This window comes from Chiloscyllium plagiosum, unplaced genomic scaffold (assembly GCF_037043375.1).
Source record: "Chiloscyllium plagiosum isolate Xiang-an unplaced genomic scaffold, Cpla_swu_hap1 HiC_scaffold_18, whole genome shotgun sequence".
Taxonomy (NCBI): domain Eukaryota; kingdom Metazoa; phylum Chordata; class Chondrichthyes; order Orectolobiformes; family Hemiscylliidae; genus Chiloscyllium; species Chiloscyllium plagiosum.
The window spans coordinates 43,773,972-43,798,247 of record NW_028270156.1 but is presented as its reverse complement, the minus strand read 5'-3'; the positions used below and the strand labels follow the sequence as shown (position 1 = coordinate 43,798,247).

The following is a 24,276-nucleotide window of genomic DNA, read 5'->3' as shown; positions in this document are numbered from 1 at the left end:
GCCAAGGTTCAAATAGTTAAATGGACCAGTCTTAACTCAAAATATTCTCCTGCGTTTACAATTTACACAAGTTCAAAATGAAAAAGTGTTCAACTTAATGCATTTTGTAATACTATTGTTACATTAAAGATATATTTTAAGTGTATCCTGGCATCATTCTAAGTAAAGCCTAATCTCCAGATTACACAAAGCAGAATTAACTTTCAAGTTTATGACGGAGTCCTCAAATCTTTTTTTTATTAAAGTTCTGTAACAGAATATCACCACAAGGTTACAGGAATTGCAAAAATTAATGCTCTTCTGCCATATCGCCATGTGGTTTTTATTGGTAGGTACTCAAGGTCCCAACTTCATCATCCTTGGCTCTGAATTTTTTCATATTCTTTTTACAATAGCTTCTGTATAAATTTCAACCAGTTTGGTACTTCCATCCATTCCCCAAACCTTCCAGCGTGATTTTCTCATCGCAAACATTACTTGTTCATTTTTCCATCTTTGTAGTCATCTGTCACACTACTGCAATGAAGTACAAGATCACCACTGCTCAATCATGACATCTTTTGATCAAAGTTGTGTTTAAACAAAGTGCAGCGTAATGCAATATTGATTTTTTTGGGAGCACATTAACTTAAACATGAACCTGTTATTCAGGTAACTAAATAGTAGCAACTGTTTTGCAAACCAAGTGAAAAGATGACCATTAATTTTAACATTATTTTACAGAAGTCATACTGTGCACTTTAGCACAAGCACAACGATGATTTGCAGTGATCAGCACCTGAACAGTGCACAATGCATTTTAAATTGTGTTGATAACAACGAACTGGTTATTCATGAGAAAACAACTGCCTGGAAAAGGATAACCAGTGCATTTTCCTCCTAACCTTGAAGGCCCTTTTCAAGAGAAAGCTTAACATTACACAAGTTAAACAAAGACCTTTTTTTAAAAAACAAAGTTCAATCCAATTTTTCCTTTTTAATAGCTTGTTGCATATACAGATGGCTCATCCATACACTCAACCAATTACAGTACTTTTTTTCCACTTGGATATTAGAGCTTGCAAGTCCAATTTTACATGCCATTAGATTTTTGTTGTTCTTGAATTAGTCTCACCAGTGCTTACAATTTCACGATATCCAAATTTATTATTTTTAAAAAAGACTTGTACATAGAGAGCTTAAAAAAGGGCACTGAGGGCATTGCCATTTTCAGCAGCAATGGAATATCATTGACTTTTTTATAGCCAAAATCCCAATCAAAACCAGCGGTGGTGACTACAGGCAAGACACCTCATTTTAAATTTAATGTCTCCATTTATATTTAGATCACATATCCCTTGAATTTGTAGAACAGCAAATAAACTTGCTATTCAATACAGAAGGCTAGAAGGTTTTCATAATATCAAAGTGCTATTTATGCATTTACAAATACACATCTGCCATTATGTAGTGTTACGCTCTGTGTCCGATAGTCTACATTTGAATACAATCATTTTTAACCTTGGCATAAACAGGAAAATTTGGAGACAATTTTTAAGAGTTACCCACCTGCTGTCTTATTTACATTAAAAATGAACTCAATGTGGAAAACCAGACTAATACTAACACTACCATGGATGTAAACACTGGAGGCGCCTGCTAGCCTAAACTACCAACGTGCTGAAATTACCCCAGAAGCCAATGATTTCCTTGCCTGAAATCAAATCAAGGATAAGCTGTCAACATGACATTTCCCCTCTTTTCAGGTTCCTATGGTTTGGAGATATTTATTTTCATTAACACTAGTCTCTCTCTCTCTCTCTCTTAGGCCGATGTTCCTCTGAAACTTTTGTTTTTCTTTTCCAGAGGGCTCTCATGATCAAATTCTCACTTCTCTGGTCATTTTGTCCATTCCATGTAGTAGGAAGTTGAGTGGATTTTGTGGATGATGAGAACTGATTTTTTTTTGTTTGGAACCACTACTGGAAGGAATAACACAAGCTTTCACTACAACCAGTCACACAGTACAATGAATCAAAAGCGAACTCAATTCATTCCCGGGGCAGAACCACCAAAATTAAATGAAGCTGGCACTACTGGAGCATTGAACTTGTATCCACCATGTTTTTCAATCATTTTGGACTCTGCAATGAGAGGAAAAAAATTAAACACTTTCCTTTGGAACAGACTCTGAAATTTTAAAGTTCAATTCTCAGAAGAAATTTTAAAAAAAAATATCCAGTTGTTCAAATTAAAAGTACAGAATTGTAAACAATTATTCTAACTTATATTGTTCAGTTAAAAAACATTTCTACTTGAAAGGCGATCATTGAGGAAGTGATTTATGGATCAAGGGTGGCAAATTTTAAATCTTAAAATAAAAGCAATATTTAAATTAGCGAAGAACTTCATTAATATAATTTGATTACTTAAATACCTAGAGCAGCCCGTCTCTGATCTGCAAGAGTTCCAATGTCTTGCAATTGCTTCCTATGCTCATCAGTAAGATTACATGTTAGGGCTTGGTACCAGGATGGATCACAGTTTTGAATAGCTGAAAAAGAAAATTCAGACTGTGACACGACTGCAAAGTGCGCTACAACAGCATTGATAACAGAATGCTATTACCTAAAGATCATCGGTTATTGCCCCAACTGCAGATTTTTGTTAACAAATGCATTCTTGCACATTTGACTTTTTTTTAAAAAAATGACTTGGAAGATTTAAAATTGAAGGATAAATTTAAGGTTTTGTAAATTATTTTCAGGTGTAACAAGAATCACCAATTGAAGTACTACAACTGGTCTTAATGTCCACAGGTACTAAATGATAAAGTTAGCCAGAAGATCTGCTTCTGATTATCCACCATTTCATACTGGACTGTGATTATGTGAGCTGATAATTCATGTTGTAAAGTAACCAAATCAAAAGCAAAACCTATTCATACTTTGCAATACACTTTTGAATATCTGATATTCATCAATATTGCTGTCTTCATTATCAACAATGGTGCAGTATCCTTCAAGAGCAGTCTCTTCTGCATCATCTTCCCAGTCCTCCTCTTCGCCATCTTCCCCAGCTTGCTTAGCCAACATTTCTAAATATTCTTGTCCCTCTTCATCAATATCATCTTCATCACTGCCTAATTCTGTTAAAAACAAAAATTGAGATTTCTCAAATGAGATCAAGATTGTTCCTTTTTATATAAAAACACTAGTCTGCTCAATAAGATTCAATTGTACATTTGGATCAGTGTAACAACCTCAGTTTGCTACAGTCGAGTGAATGTGGCTCACTGGGTTCTGTGCAAATCTGATTTGCTTTTAAGTTTTTTGTTGGGTGTAACGAGCGCATGTGATGGAGTCCACTGCAAATTAAGGGTGGTAAACCACCATTCTTACCCAACATATCCATTACAAAACATTATAAGTTTAGGACTGGTTTATCAATATCTTGTTCAAATAATTTGTTATGTCACTTTTCCCCCCACCTTCACTCTGAACAGTTACCTACAGAAAGCAAGTGATACATGCTTGCTTTTAATTCCAAGTGTGATCTCATTCGCTATTTTGTTTTTGCTCACCACTTCAGTGAGAAATGTTCTTACCATCAACACAAAATATTCAAAATCATCCGCATTGCAATAAAAATTGAATGAATTTAAGAGAAAAAGATCAAACCACGATTGCTCGACTTACTAAGTCAAAGAGATGCTCAACCCAAAACTACTTGTTACACTGGTTTTTTTTCCTGAGATCATTTAATGTCATAATTTTCCTTTAAAAGGAATGCATTACTATAAAACCTTCCCCTACAGCAAGATTTGAGGACAGAGATCACTTTAATCGTGTAGAGGAATTGAGCCAAGTGACAGACCTTTCTTTCCAGGGACAGATATATGAGGTGGGTTTAAAAGGAGAAGTGGGGTCTGGAGGCCTTTTCCCCAGGGTGGAGTCAAAATAGATGGCATAGATTTAACAGCGGGAATGATTTAAAAGGGACCTAAGGGGAATAATTTTAAAAAGGGACTTAAGGGGCAATGTTTTCATGCAGAGGGTGGTGCATGTATGGAAAGAGCTGCCAGAGGAAGGAGGAGGCTTACAACATTTGAAAGGCATCTGGATGGATATACAAATAGGTAGGGTATAGAAGGATATGGGCCAAATGCTGGTATGTGGGACTAGATTTATTTAGGATATCTGGACGGCATGGATGAATTGGAACGAAGGGTGTGTTTCCACACTATATATCTCGCTCTTATCAGTGGGACTGAAACGAAAGAGATTAATGAGCTTCTCTGATTATGAGAATGGAATAGGAAGACCATGCATGTACAACTTAACGATTTTGTAACCTACTTGTGCCTGTGTGCCATTTTTCCCCAAAGTAGGTATAATAAAGTATATATTGATTTACTGAAGCAGTGTAGGTGGTTTTCTAGTTGATTATGCAAACTGATTCAATGAGTAGCTATGAGTTATGCAAGCTAGGAGATCTCAAATACCATCCCTAACCAATGCTGATTTATGATGCTAGGAACACATCAGAACTCAGGTGTCCCCAAAGGAGGTGAAGAAATCATAGAAATGGAAGAAAACTGGTGACTGATCATCTGTTCCAGTCACATCCTTTTGGGGTAGAGTCAAAGACTGGTTCAGGTGTTCTATCACTCATGGAAACAACATGCATAAATAATAACCACTTGGTCAAGGTCCCAGGGAACTCAACCTTTGGAACCAAGCTCAGAAAGGATGGAAAGAAACATTCAAAAAGGATTTTAAAAAGGGATATTTGTATAAACACTAACACCACCGAAGATGTAATATCAACATTTTTTCAGTGAAATGTTTCTCATTAGCCAACATTAGGCTGCCCACATTGACAATTACTTGACTCAAAACAGTTCTAAAAGCAATGAAGAGAAAAAGTAACAATATTAACCAGCAAGATTTCACCATTTTATGCTCAGGCAAAAAGACTGTTCATAAAATTTCTACCTTAGCTTTTGTGGCTTATGACACTACCTAGTTCTTATATTCTGTAGCTTTAAACCTTTCACATGATTTATCACAGTATTTCTGTAATCCACACATTCCCCATCCTGGCTCCGTTAATGTCTCCACGCTACCAGATGAAGGCTTCAACTTTTCACCTGCAATCCACTGGGTTGTCACTATTCAGGCAACGGTCAGACTCTACAAAACATTCTTACATTAGAAACAAGCACAATGCTGGGGAAACTCAGCAGGTCTGGCACCATCTGCCGAAGGAAAAACAGAGTTAATGTTGCGAGTCCTGTATGACTCTTCTTCAGAAGAACTGCAAAGTTCCGACAAAGAGTCTAATGGACTTGAAACATTAACTCAGTTTTCTCTCCACATACTGAGTCTATCCAGCAATGAGCTTGCTTCAGATTTCAAGCATCCACAGTATTTTGATTTCATTAATTAACATTGACCTTCATCTCTGACTTAAACTCTATGCTTTCAACAATAGCTAAAACAGCTAAAGCAGTATCAAATCATATTCCAATTCAAAACACTAGCTTTTTTCTTATTAATGACTTCAAAAATATGCAAGTTGGGTTCAGTTAAACAAATCCTAGAAAAAAGGTTAACAATGACTCATCAGCATGAAATGGCCACAATTCACAATATCATTAGAACTTGTAACTCATACCTGGGAATGAGTATTTAGTATTCAAATTAGATGATTACATTCATACTACAAATTCAATCTGTAAGTTATAGTCATACCATTTTCATCTTCATCTTCTCCATCCTCATCCTCATCACTGTCATTTTCATGCTCTGCACGACAAGCATAGGCTCTCTTTAGTCCACCAAAGAGAAGAGTGAGAGCTGGCAGAATCTGTCCTGCAACCTGGTTCACAATTTGAGGTCTCTGTTCGAGTTCAATCAATGCACAGAGACCAAGGACACACATTTTCCGGTCATGTAAACTGGATAAAAGAAAGAAGTTCATTAGATGTCACACATATGAAAAATACTTTATTATGAACAGGGATGAGGGAACTAGAAACTCCTTGAATAAATATTGGCATTATACTCAGTGAAACATTTTAGTTGCATGATTAAACAAATGAATGGAAAATCTGAATCTAAACCATGACACATCTATAACATATCCTTAAAACACAATAACCTGTTACAGCAGTAAAATAGTAGAAAAAGTAACCTAGGTAACTATTGCAAATTAATTTGAAGATTAAAATTTCAACTCTCCACTTCCAAGTTACTTTATTTTCCACCACTCAGGAATTTGCCACACCTCACAAACGATGCTTCCATTAACACTGACCTTAATTTTTCCGAACTAACTTGAACCTCTGGCTTCAATGATGTTCCAATGGCAATTACATCATCAAGTCATATCAGTTCGTACTAGATTCATCTTAGATCACATCCTGGCTCATGGCTTTATAATTTGAGCTATGGGGCATGGGAAGGAAAATAGACATTTCTACTCCCATCAATATTAAGCGATACTGATTTTATATATGAACAACACTTCTTTCCTATAATGCCTCTTTATAGCCAACAGCAACAGGATGTGGATGGTGGTGAAGATGGTTCAACTTTTACCATGAATTTGTTGCTGGTGTAGAACACAATGTTTCACAATATACTGGCACTGATCCACACCAATACTAACAAGGTGGCTAATGGTGGCACTGAAAAGGCCCACACAATGTAAAAACAAAACTGCTACTACTGTACCAAGTATCACTGATGAAAAACCACGATTCCTGTTCTGCTTCACCACCCATTTTTTTCATTGTAGCTGTGTAATATTTTGAAAAAAGCAAATGCTTAAAACAAAAAGGCTAAATTAGCTATAAATTATGAAAATGAAAAATATATAGTCACCCAGACGTGTTGCACTTGCTCAGGTTAAAGTCTGGACATTTTCTGAATTTATTTCAGCTAAGTGTTTAGCTATTCATATCAACTTATGCAAAAGTCTTTTTGTCAGTTCCCTCATATTTAGAAATGGGACCAACAACTTCAAATCATAACTATCTTGTAATGTGTACTGGAAATACACCTGCTTTGACACCAAGTTTGGCTGCAACCTTTCTTCCTTTTCCTTCTCAGTCTAAATAACATGAAAATCTCCACCACAACCTGATTCAACCCTTTCCTGCAGATTGCTCCCTTGGTCAAATTTGATAATGTACAAACTTGATGTCCATTCAATCTTGAATTAAGTTTGAAATCCTCAGTTTAAAACACCAATGCCCAAATTACCTATTTTCAATTCCAGAATACCCTCACCTTTGCTGAACATTCTTGTACAATACTGGAATCTGTTTGAGACACCTTGGCAACACTGGCTATGCCTCTCCATTGGCAAACTCTAGGTCTTCAGGGCTGCTAACACCTAGAACCCTTAAAGCCCCGTTAGCTGTACTCCAGATACACTAGCAGTCAAGCAGCCATTATATTAATATGATGGACAACTCCTTCAACTTGACATCTTCCCACTTTTGAAAACTTCTCTGATGTCTTGCACCCCGTGCTGTTGGATTTTGGACCATTGCAGGTCTTCAACATGGCCAACTCTCAGCATCGCTATTTCTATCTTTTGAACATCCTCTCCCTGATAACATTCCTCTCCATACCACCTTGCTCCTTTCCTTCTAGTCTCAAAAGCTGAAAGATTGGATCAACAGTTTGGTTCCCACTTGTTACCTGATTTGTCCCTTGGCAATTTGTAAATTATTGCTGTGCATTAGCTCAGTTTAGAGAAGAAAGAAAGAAAAATACACCTTAATTTCAAAATGCTACAAGATCTATTTTCTAATTTGCAGACCTTGAATATTGATCCCAAGATAGCTCATTTGAGGAAGACTTCAAATTCCACAATCCTAACCTACACTCTTCCAATCTCCACTCTATTTAACTAAACAGTACACATAAGCCATCGTGGTAAATCCTTTCAGACAGCTGTGCATTCCCCAAATGCTCTGGCAAATACAAATCTAATGCTCTAACCCACTGCTAACAAAGGTTACACATTAGTTTGGTATTTGAGATCTAATTGCTAACGTGCAATATTCCCAATTCAGTACATAAACTGGATATCCATTCCATTTCCTCAATTTTGCAACCCTTACCCTAAAAAGCAGTCCACATCATTCAACCACTGGTTAACAAATTGGGTGGTGATTGGCTCAGTGTTGTTGGGAAAGTGAAGATTTTCCAAGGTATTCAGCAACAGAATTGGATTATAATATAAAGCAGCAATGGCAACTTGCAGACACATAGTTCTTAGTTCACTGGTCTTGACTTCTCTGGTCAGTCTCTCAAGTGCTGCTTCCACAAAAAGAGGTATACACTGTGGGGGAAAAGAAAAATACATTGCAAACCACAAGGTGAAACACATTTAAAAAGAAACAAAGTTTAAGAGAATGTCTTCCAACTTGTCAAGATATCAAACCAGCAAGTTATCAGGGCAATACAGCTTGTAAAATACATTTAGTGCTAAGTGACTTGTGTGTTAACACCTAAAATATCTTGTCTATTTGGTGACTACTTAGTCAAATTTGTGGACAATAACATTTTTTGTTTGAATCATTCCAACACTACCTGACTGGTTCACCTCAAGGGGCAAAATACCATATCTGCCCAAGTGGTCACTATTTGTAAGGACATTCTAACAACATTAGGGAGTACACACTGTGGATGACTTGCGGCAAGCTCAAGTATGTTTTCATTCAACAGGTCTGTCTCTCCAGCAGTCATGTACATTAGCAATGGAAAATAACCAAAGCTGCCCGAAATCATTAACTCATCACAGGAAACTAATCTGGGGCTTTAATTTTTCGTCTGCTGTGTCAAGAAACTGAACCTATTTGTGGAAAATAGCTGAGGCAGTGCTGTATTAATTCGAAGATTTCTAAAATTTCTGCGTTTTGTCACTATTAGCTGTTTGCTTTTTAAGTTAAAAACACAAACTGGTGCACAAAAATAACTTAGAAAAGGTTAGTTTTCAAATTTCTATTGGTCAAAAGGTTAGTATTAAAGTAAAACAAGCCATATTTCTAATCAAAACACAGATGCTGCAACATTTAAAATACTAAAAGCTTTGAGTATTTTTCTTTGGGTGGGAGGGAATGTCTTCAAACATTTCAAGTCAGATTTATTGAAGGGCTATCAATGCTGCTATTTGCCATCATACTCTTCTCACCTGGTCAATGCCACGTCCTTTGCACTGTAGAATTATCACTTCTAACAGTTTAGCTGCATGGCATTCAGCATCTTCTCCTGCATCTCCTGTTAATACCTAATAACAGAATTAAATTCAATTTTTCTCTAAACAAAACAGCATGAAAAGTAGTGGACAATTTCAACAATTAGAACTTTAAAATTAATAGGGCATTAGCATGCACGGCAGAATCACTGAAGCTTTAAACAGCTGGTTTCAATTTGTGTGTCTTCTACACTACATATCCCAATCTGCATACCATTCCTGAGCAGTCTGCTACAATTAAGCAACAAGCTCCAGGAATTTGCCAATTTCTTTTAATCATGAGCAGCTCAAGTACAGAATGGGAGGTTTTGCCCCATCAAATGCCTGAACGCAAGTTTATTTTCATGATAGTGAAAGAACCGGGAACTCAAACTGTGTAACAATCAATTATACTGCTCTTTGGAACAACCAGTTAGAACTGTAATAAAATCAGGAGATGCTTTCTGACAGTAGCATAATATGGGGAACTATAAAATAGTAGCTTTTACACACTACCTGATATTTACTTTCACATTAATTTCAATGGAATAGAAAATCAGGGCAGATGAAAACTACTTAATTCAGTATTTTTAGTTTTACAGTAGTGCTCCAGATCAAGTTCAACTCCATTCTTGTTGTCACTCATGGTTTGATTAAGTGCATGAGTATTCAGACAAATAAAGTTGAAATGTGTAGATGTATATATTTAAGAAAAATAATCAGTCTCGACTGACCACCTCTCAGTATTCACCACTAGTGGAACTACAAGGTCAGGCCTGTGAACATTCCTGTGAAGCATCTGTTCCATTACATTATAATTATTGTATAAACAAATTGTTAGTGATTGCGGAAGTGCATGCAGATCAGGAACACAGTCGATTGTCACAACTCCATGGAATCACAGTAACTTGTTTCCAGCTCCAAGCTGTTCAGTCACCTTTGAGCCAATTGTGTAATTGTTGCAAAGCAAATGGTTTGTTATCAATAACCATCACTACCCCGCAGACCAACCAACTTACTGGTGTCAACAAGAGCTACATGAGTAAATATCCTCTGCTCCCAACTATCTGCAACCTTTACTTCAATTACTGGTTGTTCACAGTTGTTTATAATGCCTATCAGATTACTTGCTTTCAGACCTACAGCCACTCTTTCAAACACTGCTTTTTAAAAACAATTATTTCAGTCCTGTGTTTTTAACAGCAAAAATTAAAAGAGACCGTCCTTATACAATATAATCTGAAGAGGGGTCACTCTGGACTCAAAAATATTAACACACTCTCTTCACGGAAGCTGCCAAACCTGTTGAGATTCACCAGACTTGCACTGATCCAGCTCCCTCAGAGCAACACTCAGATTCTTATGTCAGCCAGGACTCCATGATTGGACAAGCTTAACATCCCCAGTCAAGGAACTCATTCAATGAGATCCACCGAGCTGACCTAGTTACAATCACTACAGCAAGCAAAGTTGAAAATCACAACACCAGTTTGTAATCCAACAGGTTTATTTGAAAATACAAGCTCTTGGAGCACTGCTCCTTTGTCTAATGGGGCAGGATATGTAGGACACAATTTATACGTAAAAGATCCAATTGTCAAACAACTGATGCGATGCATTAGGTAAACCGAGATAGTTGTTCAGTCTTTAATCACTTAAAATGGGGATGCAGGTTTCAGTAGATTCATTTCTAAATTCCAGAGTCTCTAAATAGCGCGCGCGCACACACACACCTTTCTGACAAGTTCCCCCACCCCCACCCCCAATGCCCTGAACAGGACAATAGGGAAGGCAAGTTTAGGGTACACCCTTGCGTCGAACTCCAGGGAATGTATGGGGAGGGGGATGATGGGAGGTCAGTCATTTAGAGACGGTGGCTGCTCTCCCATCAGTCAAGGACTGTTCTCAGCAGCACTTTACATCACTGTTAACAAAAGACGCAATCAGTGTTGGGGACACGTTTCTGTAGGGACCTCGAGCTCTCCTTCAGATAATCCGATTTTTGGATAATTGGTATTTGGATACTAGAGGTTCCTCTGTATTCTCCCTCCTTCCCCCGCACATTTAAGTCTATGGGATGAATTTACATTTGCAGATTACTATTTGCGCAGATACATTCTGTTTTGTTCAAAAATCACAATGTGTAGGCAGTCAGTCAATGTGACATTTTAGAAATTCCTACCTGAAAATAAAACCAGACCCCAGTTTGGGACACAGTCAGACTCGAACCTCACACTATTTAATGCACTGAGCTGAGATGTCACTTGTGTTTTGTATATTGATAAAACCTTTAGTTATCATAGAATAAAATCATAGAATCCCTACAATGTAGAAACAGGCCATTCGGCCCAAGTCGTCCACACAGACTCTCTGAAGAGTTTCCCACCCAGACCCACTCCCCTACCCTATTACTCTACATTTAACCCTAACTAATACACCTAATCTACACATTCCTGAACACTATGGGCAATTTAACATAGCCAATTCACCTAAACTGCACATCTTTGGATTGTGGGAGGAAACCCACGTGGACACTGGGCGAATGTACAAACTCCACACAGACAATTGTTCAAGGCTGGAATCAAACCCAGGTTCCGGGCGCTGCAAGGCAGCAGTACTAATCACTGAACTACCATTCCGTCCCATCTCCGGGAAATGACTCAAAAGAAATTCTGGGATTTACATATTAATTAATCTAAACCTGCATCCCCATTCTAACGATGAAAGAATCAACTGCCATCTAGGTCTGTCTAAAACATCACATCAGTTGTATGACACTTTTACCTTTTACTTATAAATTCTATGTGCTAAGTATCCTGCCCCAGCAATACATGAAGGTGCAGCATTCCGAAAGCTTATATTTTCAAATAAACCTGTTGGACTATAGCTTAGTGTCGTATGATTTTCAACTTTGTCCATTTAAGTCCAACACTGGCACATCCACATTACTGCAAGCATGTCATTCAAGAAAACCAACCTGGACAAACTAACTGTTTGGAGATAACAGATTTGGTGGGATAAACATAAGGGAACCCACTGGACGCAATATACAAGATTAAAAGTAACATAATTAGAAGTTAGCAAACTGGACTGAAAATTTGAGGAAGAAATGGGGAAAGCAAAAGCAATTTCACAATGTTTTTAAGTCGGAAATAAAACTTGAAATTTGTAGATCTGCTGTAACCTCAACTCCAGAAAATAAATTCAGAAATAGCAGCTTTCTGGATTTTTCTAAACAAAAATGTACTGTAAGACTGGTCATTCATGTCCATGCAAAGTTAACATTATGGCCCTGACAGCTGTTAATAGTACCTCAAACTTGTTTTTTTTCCCCAGCCATTACTAAAATGGCCGTCCTCAAGAAGTGCAACTGATTTGCAATTAGAGGGGCAGTGGTGCGGTAGTAGTACGATTTCAAGAAAGTTTTTGATGGACAGAATATATTCTATATGCAGTCATCATCCCCATTCTCTTCTCACCACAAGTATTGCTGATACAGATATGCTTTCTCACGATAAAAAACATAACAAGGACAAGTTGGAACAAAGGATCTGTTTCCATGCTGTATAGCTCGGACCCAGGGAAAAATGGAAGATACAGTATACAGTAGTTAGTTTTAATTTCCAAATAATGTGGTGTCACTGTTGTGTGTCTCCAGTACATATTTACATCTGGCTCACAAACAAGGCATTCTAATACTATTCAGAAATCCAAAAATATCGTGGTCGCTTATAATGGAAAACAAAGGAACATTAACATGGAATGGGCTGTAAGTTATACTTTGAACATAAATAAACTTTTTGCTATGGAAAGGCAGTCAGAAGGACTTCAGCATATGTTCACAGGACATTAAACACATTGAGGGCTCATTAGATTAACTAAGTTTAAACAAAACTAATAAAATTCTAGACTTTAAGAGATAGGAGTGCAAAAATGGAAACATTGGGCCTGTGAAAATCTTACAGGCCGAGGACTCTCATTTCATGGACAAAGGCAACAGTGGCCAAACGCTTACCAAATGTCCGAAGGTCTCAGCATTTTATGACAAAGAAATACAAAATTATAGCACATTTCATTATCTGCAATGCGAATGCTCTCGCCGACTTGAAATTGGTGGAATTTTTCAATTTCAATGGCTTGAAGTATTAGCTTCCCTTTTGCTTATTGTTATTACTGTCAAAATAATAGACCAATGCATTCTTAAAATACGATTAGCAGAATTTGGAGAGGGTGGTTGTAGCTGAGTGATGATGGAGGTGGGGAGGCATCGAATCACATTACATTAATGTAAGCCTATGTATTTGTTGACTTGCAAGGTACCATGGACTATTCATGCTGTTTAATGACTTGCTCTCACTTTGTAAGTTGTGTATGTTCGCGTCTCAATTTATGACAAACGGACTTACCTTTTTACACATACTGTAAATCATTTCCAAGTATTTGGTGTCAGATAGTAGCGTATCTGTGTCCACGGTTATATAATTGTGTAAGAGAGGCATCATATCTGTAATATTGAAGTTTTGAACAGTCAAACTCAAAAATTAGTGACCATTTTATAGGTTTACTGGAAGAATATCATAACTGAAAATGTTCCAAATGCAGAACAATTTAATCAGCATCTCAAAATTCTTAAAGGATTGACATCCTTGAATTTCATAGTTTTATGATCTACCGTTAAGTTAAAAGAACAGAATTCTGAACGTTCATTACGGCCTTCAGAGAAGCTGAGAGTTGAATGTGATTCTTATTTAATTGACAAACATTGAGTGATGTGAGTTTTGTCGTCGTAAGATTTCAACAGAAACAAAGGGAAGAGTGTGGTCTGGCACACCATGGTAGCTGGTTGAATTTAAAATCATTCATAAAATCACTCTGGAATGGAAAGGTGGCCTTTGCAATGGTGACCATGAAACTATGTTGCATCATACTGCCAAGTTAACTACTTTCTTTAGGAAAAGAAATTTGCCATCCTTCCTTAGTGCGACCGATATTTGTCCCCAGAACCACAACCATGTGGTTGATTTTGAAAGGCCCTCACAAATAGCCTAGCATGTCACTCAAGTCAAGAACAATAAGCGATGGTCAACACCTACATATCTTAAGAGTGAGAGATCAATTTTAACAGGCACATTGCTCTATTAACCAACAGTCCCACCTCTCAATTCTGTTTTATTCCACAATCAACTGAAGTATCTTATTAATAAAACAGTGATAAATTTGCAGAATTATTTTACTTCGAAAAGATTGTGAGCAAATATCCCACTTGATATAGTGGTGAGCTGGAGTTGAAATGAAAAGCACAAAGACAACTGTTCTAAATTTAACTAAATTTTTGATTCCTAATACCAAAAACAGCCTCAATGTGTCAATTTACACGAATAATACACTTTTTTCTTAATTATCTGCTTTTCATTTCTTGCTCACTATTTTGCCTCTCACCTTTCTGAAGTTGGAGTTTGCTGAGGTACAATTCCACAGCTACTTGGTACTCTTTGTTAAAGGATGCTGTGTTTGCAAAGACAGCATGTTGTATGCCATCCATTCTACCTGACACTGCCCAATTACCCCACATATGCATTTTTCACAAGAAATGACTTCACATTTACGAGAAGTAATTACCTGGTAATTTTCTGCCAGTTTTAGCAATCGAACAACTAGTTCAACATAAAAGGAGCTTATGATATGAACATCTCATGTCAAATCCAGCACAATAAACCAAACATCTGTAAACTCAGGGATATGTTTAAGCTAGTTATGTAACTTCAGCCAGGTGAGACTATTGATGTTGTCAACTACGAATCAGCCAGCACTGAATTCCATGTTACAGGCTTCTGTAATTGAACATCATGACCAAGAATTAGCAAACTAAGTCAGGCAGAAATGACTGACAATGGGCATACATACTTGGAGAATACTCAACTAGATATCAATTATTCCATTTTATTGGGTTCTTGTTACTTAGTTGAATACATGGATATTATACCTATTTGCATATATGTTTGCCACGCACCACTTTGTGTCTAAATAATTTCTTTTGATGTCTTGTGCACAACAAATATGAGCCACGCTTTTTTCCTTACCAGTATAATAATCAAAACCATCCTGTTGGAACACCTCAAAAACAAGAGGCAAAAGTTGCCACATCTGTAGTGAGACTTGCTGACAAGTCAGACTGTGCGCCAAGGACAAGATTTCCTCATAAAATTCTGAAATAAAAGAACATGGACTTAGTAATCTACAAACCACAAAATAATTGTGCTGCACTGATGTAAAAGTCATTACATACCCAGCACATGCTGCTGCAAGACAGTTCCAATAACCTGCAAACAGATACCTTCCAGCTGCTGCGTGATCTGAAGTTGAAAGGAGAAGTTCAAAATCCATTAGCTTGACTGAGTAATAGATATCATAGGCCAAAACTACAAGGGTGCAAACCTAATCAAGGGTAACTATACAAACAATCAAGTAACAAACATATGTTCAAATAAAATCTGCCATCTGAAGAACCAACCTCTTTGTGATCTTCCACAACCGTAAGGAGTGTATCAATAGTATTAAGAATTCCCATTGCAGTTACAGCCTTATCATCGCTGCCCTCCTCTTCTGGGCCAGTCTGTATGACTTGGTTAAAGGTCATTGCCTACATTAAAACAAAAACTCTTATCTTACTATAACTCTCTGGATCAGCTGAAGGAGAACTGTTTGTTTTTATAGTTCACTTTTATTACAATTGAAATAAGCAATGGTTCAATTGCTCAGAACAAAATTAAGGTGACTAAGCAGTATGGCAAATGGGAGACAACATACAGAAGGAGAGCTCTCTGGAATTGTGGTTATCATGGACAATATTATTTAATCTGCAAGTTTATCGAACATAAACTGCTTACCAAATGCTGAGTCATCTCCACTGCAATGGGGGTTACCTCTTCACTATATTCACAAATCATTTTCTGAATCACATTAGTTAAGTCATCATTCTCAGTCTCTCTTACTATGTGCAGCAAGGCCTGCATTACAGGTCTGATAAAAGGCTTGATGTACTCCTTGGCTGCAGAAGGAGAAAATATGTAGTAGTTTTTCTCAAAATTACTTAGACTTAAAGGTAAAAGGATTGAGAACAAATAATAGACATATCCTAAGTTTCCCTGATGCCAGGTACAATTGCATCTGATGAATAGAAATGTAGGGAAACTGATTTTAAACTGCTTAAACAACACAACACATTATCCAATTTACTTTCCATTGAAGTCTGTTTCCTGTCTGGCAGGTTAGGTCCTTATCTTTCTTAAGGAAGATAAAGCTGCATTTTTATAGCATCTTGAACAGCTTCAGAATATCTCAAAATCCTTTACATGAGTGACCAATTCGATTGTTGCAAAAGTCCACGAACAACAGTTAAACAACCAACTCAATTGCTGCAGGACAAAATTGTTGAATTTTCTAGGTAGAAAATTTGCATTAGAACTAATATGAACAATTCTGGTGTAATAATAAAAATCTAGTGGTTGAGTTAATTTAGAGATGTTTATGACCATAATTTTAAGGGCCTTGAACTAATATCAGTAATTCACTGCATTTCACTTGATCTTACCCCTCTCAAAGTCACAGGTAGATGAATGTCACAATCAATGCTATATTGAGGGGAAGTCTGAATTGGATTTTATTACCTTTCTCCTGGTTACTGATGAGGACCTGAAGAGCTATAGCAGCCTCCACTTTGACAGGCATTTCTTTATCTTCAATCAGGCACCTTCTGGTCAGCTCCAGTGCAGTCTGCAGATTCTGGTCATTCTTAAACTTAACCTCACAGAAATAATGAAGGACCCAACAAGCCTAAAAAGAAAAGTTTAAAGGTCAAACGTTAAATCCCCACAACTTTGATTACCTGTGATTCAGTGACCAGCCATTTCTATTGGGCAACCAACATTCACTGATTATATTCATGGCAAGGCTATATTAGGCAAGTTGCTAGGTAGTTACAGCAGTTAAAGTCTTGTTAAAGTGCAATTAACCAAGACTATAATGTGACATTATATCATTATAGTATGGTTACAATGTAGGGGGCAGCCACTTGGTCCACGTCAGTATCAGTTTTGTGTAGAAGGCTAGTTGCACTCCCAGATCTTATCTTAACCTCAAATTTATTCTCTTCAGATTATTAATCAGTTCTCTTTTCAGAGGAATGACTGAATTTAGCTCCACTAGATTTCCAGACAACGCACACCAGATTCAAACCATTTGCTATATAAAAAGATTCGTCCTTGTGTTGCCATTGGTGCATTCGCTATTCACTTTAAATCATTTTCCTCAGGTTCTCAACCCTTCCACTAATAAGGGGAAAAAAAATTATCTACTGTCTATACTTCTTAAAAGTTTCCTTGATCAAATCACTTGTCCTCATTTTGAGAAACATTCTCAAAACTTTTCCATATCTTTTCCAATGTCTTCATATCCTTCAGAAAGTTATGCGCAGATTGGACACAATACTTTATTGAAGATCAAGCTAGCAAAGGCTCACTATAAGTTTCTTGCATTCAAACTGTGTATCTTAAGGTCAGAATTACCTTCCTGGGTAAAAGAGATGCAAGATGTCATTCAACACCTCAGCAAAGCCCTGTATTTCCACTTATAGGGCTCGTTTTTAACTCCTTAACCAGCCCAGCTCATTTAACTCCTTGTTTTACTGCTTCTATGCCTAGAAAACTATTCCAATTTATTTTTATGTTAGCTGTCTGCATCTTCTCATACTCTAAGTTTTCAACTTCTTTTCTCTCTGAAGCAGATATTCAACCTGATTCTCACCTGCATTATCAAACTGGCATTTACCATACATCCAGTTTTATCGCTATTTCTATGTTTTGTCATCCAGTGAATTCTGGCTTTTGTTATGCAACCTCTCCTTGTGGAAGTGTACCTGGATTATATTTCCTCTTAAAAGTCCATTGTTCAAGTTTAGTTTTACCTGTCAATCTTTAACTCCAATTTACCAGCAACAAAAATGTTGTCAAGCCACTAAAGTTGGTTCGCTCTATTTTCATTTCAGATTGTTCAGGGTCACCTTTTCATGATTAACTTAAACCGTATGATGTCATGATAATTTTCCCGAATATGGCCTAACACTTGACATATCTCATTCACCAGAATCTGATCTCAGAGCTCGAAAGATAATTATCTCGATAAAGTTCTCCAGGCCTTTTGCTCCTTGCAACTCTTTTCATTAATATAAGTATTATAAAATGCGTATCAATTATTTCCTAGCTGATTCCCAAATATGCTTTCCACAAAGTCTGAGCTATACTTAACATTTCTAACCTGTTATGCACCACCACAACTCTGGGGAGCAAGAACAGTCAAAAGATAGAATTTGTTGGTCTGTCTTATCCTAGTGCCAGGACTCATGGCTTATCTCTTCCTGGTACAATGTGCACACTGGGTGGCACAGTGACTCAATCATTAGCACTGCTACCTCAATGTCAGGGACCAGGTTCAACACCACCCATGCATAACTGCATATGCAGGCCTTGCATATTCTCTCCATGTCTGTGGGGGTTTCCCCCAGGTGCTCTGGTTTCTCCCACAGTTCAAAGATATGCAGGATAGGTGGATTAATCAAGCTTAATTACCCATGTAATGCCTAGGGATGTGCAGGCTAGGTGGATTTGCCATGGGAAATGCAGGATTACAGCAAAGGCAGTGGGGTACTGCCTTTTCAAATGAGCAAGCAAGCCAATTAATCCAAGAGCAGTTAGGGTTTGGTGACCAACACTGGCCTTGCCAGCAGTCCTGTTCCATTAAAAATAGAATTATTTTGTTAGTTTGCTACTGCCTCAGTCTGTTCTCACTTAAAGAATGTGATGACAAAACATGGAAGTAAGAGAAGGCAGACTGATCCTATATTGAACCAACTGCAAAGGGGTGAAATGGGGAACTTGAGTACACCTACTCACCCTTGCTCTCATGTAGCCGAGCTCACTGCTGAATAGTGGGAAGACATGGTTTTGCAACATAAATTCCATCTGATCCTTGTAGATCTTTTTCTGTTAAAACAAACAAATGTAACTGGATTAGACATTGCATATAAATTAATGGTGTACAAATATGAAAGCAAGTAGTACACTCTATATTCTTTAAATTGTGTTCACTCTTCAACCATCTCCATTTTAAAAATTCACTGTATGTAGGGGTTACCAGCTAGGCCAACATTCATTGCTCATCCCTAACTGCCAGAGGTTGGAATAACAAACTGTTTTCTTGAATGCACATCCACAGTACTGTTATAAGGGAATTCAGGATTTTTAACCAGCAATTGTGGTGCCACCATACTTCTATTGTCATTTTCCTCCTCGGTGGGTAGAAATCAGGGGTTGTAAGGTGTGTTGCAGATGTTCTTGTAGTTCATATTATAGATAATGCATAGTTACCATTGTGTATTAGTGGTTGCAAACAATAAAGGTAGGAGACGGGGTGCCAATCAGGCAGTTGCTTTATCTTGGATAGTGTCAAGCTTGTGTTGTTGGAGCTGCACTCATTCAAGCAATATGGAGAACATGCCATTGCACTCCTGACTTGAAGGTCAAGTTTCCAAGTGACACAAGAGCTCCTTATTGCAGAACCCCCAGCCTCTGATCTGCTCTTGTATACAGACAATATTTATATATCTAGTCCAGTGCAGTTTCTGGTCAGTGATAACCCTGGGATGTCGATAGTGGGCTTTTCAGCAATGAAATGCCAATGAAGAACATGGGGCAATGGTTAGATTCTGTTTTGTTGGAGATGTCATTGCCTGCTACTTGTACAGTGCAAATATTACTTGACACTTAACAACCCAAGTCTAAATGTTGTCTAAGTCTTGCTCCATTTGGACACTGACTGCTTTAGCACCAGGAAGTCATGAATGGTTCTGACCATTGGTAATCATCAGCACCTAATCTTATAATAGAGGGAAAGTTATTGAAATAACTGAAGATATTTTGTAGAGGACACTACCCTGAGGATGTCCTGCAGAGATGTCAACTACAACCATCTCCCTTTGTGCTACATATGACTCCAAATAATTTATTCTTTGTCATCCACCAAATGGAATTCTACTCTGGGATTCTTCAGTTCCAAGAGGCAACCAAATGCAGAAACACCTGTCACATGTCTGCCTCCTCCCCAGAGATAAGTGATTGATTGCTGTGAACACAAGGAGCACAAGTACAAAATTATTCTGCTTAAGTTCGGAGTTAGAACATGCTGCAAAAAACACAACCTAATTTCTCAATGAAGTCCACATAATATCAGAGACAAGACAGCACATTGCAATCTTCAAGGAGAAAGGGAGGACTGCAGATGCTGGAGATCAGAGCTGAAAATGTGTTGCTGGAAAAGCGCAGCAAGCTGCCTGACCTGCTGCGGATTCTCCTGTTCCTTGGATGCTGCCTGACCTGCTGCGCTTTTTCAGCAACACATTTTCAGCACATTGCAATCACATACATAAGACTGCATACATTCCCCACCAGGTGGAGCACAACTGCAAATGTATGGTACTGCTTTGCAGCTGCCTGCTACAAGAATGGCACTGTTGGCAACAAAACAGATGGAATGTCGGACCAATTTGTACTGTTGCTCATGTCCAAACCAGGACTGAACTGGCACGAGGCACCTGGAGGAAACGGCAGCGAAAGCAAAGAGGATTGTTCTAAAAATAAATTAATGTTAAATAAAGGGAAACACATGCACATGCTGACATAGAATCTGTACAGTGCAGATAGAGGCCATTCTGCCCACTGAATATGCACCAACCCACTGAAGAGCAAACCACCCATACCATAACACTGCATTAACCATGACTAATTCACATAACCTGCACATCACTGGATGCTAAAGGCAATTTTGCACAGCCAATCCACCTAACCTGCACATCTTTAAATTATGGGAGGAAACTGCAATGTCTGGCAGAAACCCACAGACAAAACGTACAAATTCCACACACAGACAGTCACCAGAGGCTAGAATCGAACCTGGGTCTCTGGTGCTGAGAGGCAGCAGTACTAACCATTGAGCAACTATGCCACCCTGAGATCCAGGTGTGATAGAGAAGATACATTAAATAAAGCAAATCCAATGAACAAAATTATACAAAATGAATATGTTGAAGTATAAATACATTTTTTGTACTTTTTAATATAAAAATGGTGTGGTTGTGTCAAATTAATTTAAGGCTACAAACACATTGGGCCTCGCGTCTCATGGATGCCCAACTGTCAGGAACATGAATCTCAAGTGACCTTTTCAGGCAGTGGTAGCGCTTCTGATGTTCAAAATGCTCCAGTGTTAATGAAAAGGTCAGCTAACTGAACTCCATGGTTTTTGAATAGGACATGGAGACTTTATTAGCAGCAAAACAGCTTGGATGTGAAGGGCACTATATCAACACACATTCCTATAAGAGAGAAGAGGGAGGGTTTACCTCGTGAATAATGGCACAGTTCTATGGCCTGAGTACTAGGGAACTGGTTAACTGAAGTGGTATCAGTGTTTGAGTGGGTCGCAGCACAGGACATTGCACAATAGAATGGCGTCTGAATGTATCCTGAAGTCTGTCGTGGCAAAATGACTGTCACCTACTTCATCCACAGATGTGAAGGGCACATTCTATCACTTCAGCATTCAGAGTAACCATTCTGCTAAGATAATCACCTTTAACAAGACTTCTGCTAGGGAGCCAATCATATGCAAAGCTCCATCTTTCTTCCGTGGATCAACAGTTGGTTCTGTGAGTAGTTGGTAACAGAAACCCATTGTTTTCTGCAACACCTGAATAAAAGAATCATTGAGAGGATTACACAAGCCTTTGTTATTGCCCAAAATATCAACAAATATGAAGTAGAAAAGGGGAAAAATAGCACACTTCTGCCTTTAGAACTAAGTAGGAAACAAATTATGCATATACTATTCCCATGCGAACAAGGCTGAAACAGATGCTTTAAAGGGAAAGGATCGCTGCTGAATTCGTAATCTCTGCTTGGATATATTTGTAACCATTTCCACACCTGCAGCTAGGGCACTGATGTAATAGACAAACAGTTCTTAACACTTTCAGTTGGTTAGAAATTCAAGGACTGGATCACAGAATCCCAGCATACAATTCTATCTTAGCACTTCCTGGTGGATCATGCTGCATTAGACAATAAAAATAAAAGATTCTTAAGTGATGTTACATTGTCAATGCAGAGAGGTTGTTAGCCCTTATTAGAGTCTCGGGTCAGTTGGCATGATCCAGAATAAGGAAATGGTTGCTCCTGATTTCATCAGGATTGGAGCAGAAGAGTAGAGAAACCTTACTGCAACTTTACAAGGGGCTGGTGACACCACATCTGGAGTATTGAGAGTTTTGGTCCCATTATTTAAAGGGAAGATAGCTTTCATTGGAGGCAGTTCAGCGAAGACTCAAAGATGATCGCGGATATGGAAGGATTGTCTTATGAGCAAAGATTAAGCAAGCAGAGACCCTACTCACTTGATTTTAGGAGAACGAGAGATGAACTCATTGAAACATATAGGATTCTCAAGGGGCTTGATCAAGTAATTGCTGAGAGAGTCTAGAACCACAGGGCACAGTCTCAGAATGAAAGGGTGCCAACTTATGACTGACTTAAGGAACAATTTCTTCTGAGGGTTGAATGTATTTGGAAATTCTTGCCAGAGCGTGCTGTAGGGCAAGTCCTTGTGTGTATTTAAAACTGGAATAGATAGATTTGTGGCCAGTCGAGGGAAAGTGAATCCAAGGAATTTTGGATCAGCTACAATCATACTGAATGATTTTAAAGGTTCAAGGGGCCAAAACAGCCTAAGCCAAGAACAAAACTAGCAGACTAAAGCACTGATTTTTAAAGAGCACATTTTAAATTAGCAAGTAAACAATTACAGCATTTTGTCTGAATATTTATAAGTGTAAACTACAGGGAAAAAACCCAGCTAACAGCAATATCTAAAATATCACAGTAAAAACTCACTTCTTTTCTTTTACTGCAGGCTGTGTACAATAATGTCTGAGCAGCTGTTGTTGCAGAGATGAAATCTTCAAACACATCTATAGATAAAACCCAGGAATTAATTGTAATAATGATGATCCAGCCCCCAACTGCAAATTGATCAAAATCAAATTAATTCTGATTTCCCAGGTCAAATTAAACCACAAGCTATCTTAACAGCCAGCAGAAGATAGAAATACAACCTGGATTGTAATATATTCACTCTATACTTTAGCTTTCTTTTCCAGATTTATTCAAAAATCAGCTAGGTTCAAAATATAAATACATTGCTCCTCCATATCTAGTCATGTACAGTAGTTGATAATTAAACTAGTAACTAGAGAAGGTGGCTCCAAGGTATTGTAAATGACAGGAGAAGCCCAATAGATCAGCATAAAAGACAGGAGTATTTTCAACACCTACAATTCAAAACTACCTAGAAGATGATCGATTTCAATGTCCTCCCAAGAGTTCCAGCATTACAGATGTCAGTTTTCAGACAATTAAATTCAACATGGTTAAATCACGCTACTTGACTATACTCGATATTGCAATTGCTATGGAGTCTGACAGCACTCTGCCTTTCGTATCAAAGATGTGTAGACCAGTATGACCATACCCCTAACAAAGCTGTTCAAGTCCAGTCACAATACTGGAATCTACCCGACAATATGGAAAACTGCCCTGTCCTGAGCACAAAAAGAAATCTGGCCAGTTACTGTCCAATTACTCTCCCCACGTATATTAGCCAAGTGATGGAAAGTGCCATCAAAACTGCTCAAGCAACACTTATTCAGCAGTAATCTCTTTATTGATACTCAGCTTGGGTTCCATCAGGGCCAGTTAGCTGGAGCTCACTGCAGTCTCAACCCAAATGCAGACTAAAGAGCTGAAGTCTAGAAGAAAGATATCTATTGTTCTTGACATCAAAATTGCATTTGTCCAAATATGGCATCAAAAAGACCAGAGCAAAATCAAGTCAACAGAAATCAAGAATTCAAGATCTAGCAAAGGAAAATGGCTTTGG

General features: G+C 37.9%; 1 protein-coding gene across 1 annotated transcript in view; it reads right to left on the bottom strand.

Annotated features, from left to right (window-relative positions):
- Positions 1-220: 220 nt before the first annotated feature.
- The window catches only part of ipo7 (importin 7), a 59,363-nt gene continuing 35,307 nt past the window's right edge, over positions 221-24,276 (bottom strand). The window contains exons 11-25 of the mRNA XM_043705890.2: positions 23,232-23,308; positions 21,916-22,032; positions 19,182-19,271; positions 16,902-17,067; positions 16,122-16,282; positions 15,746-15,874; positions 15,521-15,587; positions 15,315-15,440; positions 13,641-13,738; positions 9,193-9,288; positions 8,120-8,340; positions 5,736-5,941; positions 2,927-3,127; positions 2,417-2,533; positions 221-2,123 (exon numbers count right to left, since the gene is read on the bottom strand). Coding sequence (XP_043561825.1) covers positions 2,026-2,123; positions 2,417-2,533; positions 2,927-3,127; positions 5,736-5,941; positions 8,120-8,340; positions 9,193-9,288; positions 13,641-13,738; positions 15,315-15,440; positions 15,521-15,587; positions 15,746-15,874; positions 16,122-16,282; positions 16,902-17,067; positions 19,182-19,271; positions 21,916-22,032; positions 23,232-23,308 — 1,970 coding nt within the window. The 3' untranslated portion in view covers positions 221-2,025. The remainder of the gene's footprint in view (positions 2,124-2,416; positions 2,534-2,926; positions 3,128-5,735; positions 5,942-8,119; positions 8,341-9,192; positions 9,289-13,640; positions 13,739-15,314; positions 15,441-15,520; positions 15,588-15,745; positions 15,875-16,121; positions 16,283-16,901; positions 17,068-19,181; positions 19,272-21,915; positions 22,033-23,231; positions 23,309-24,276) is intronic.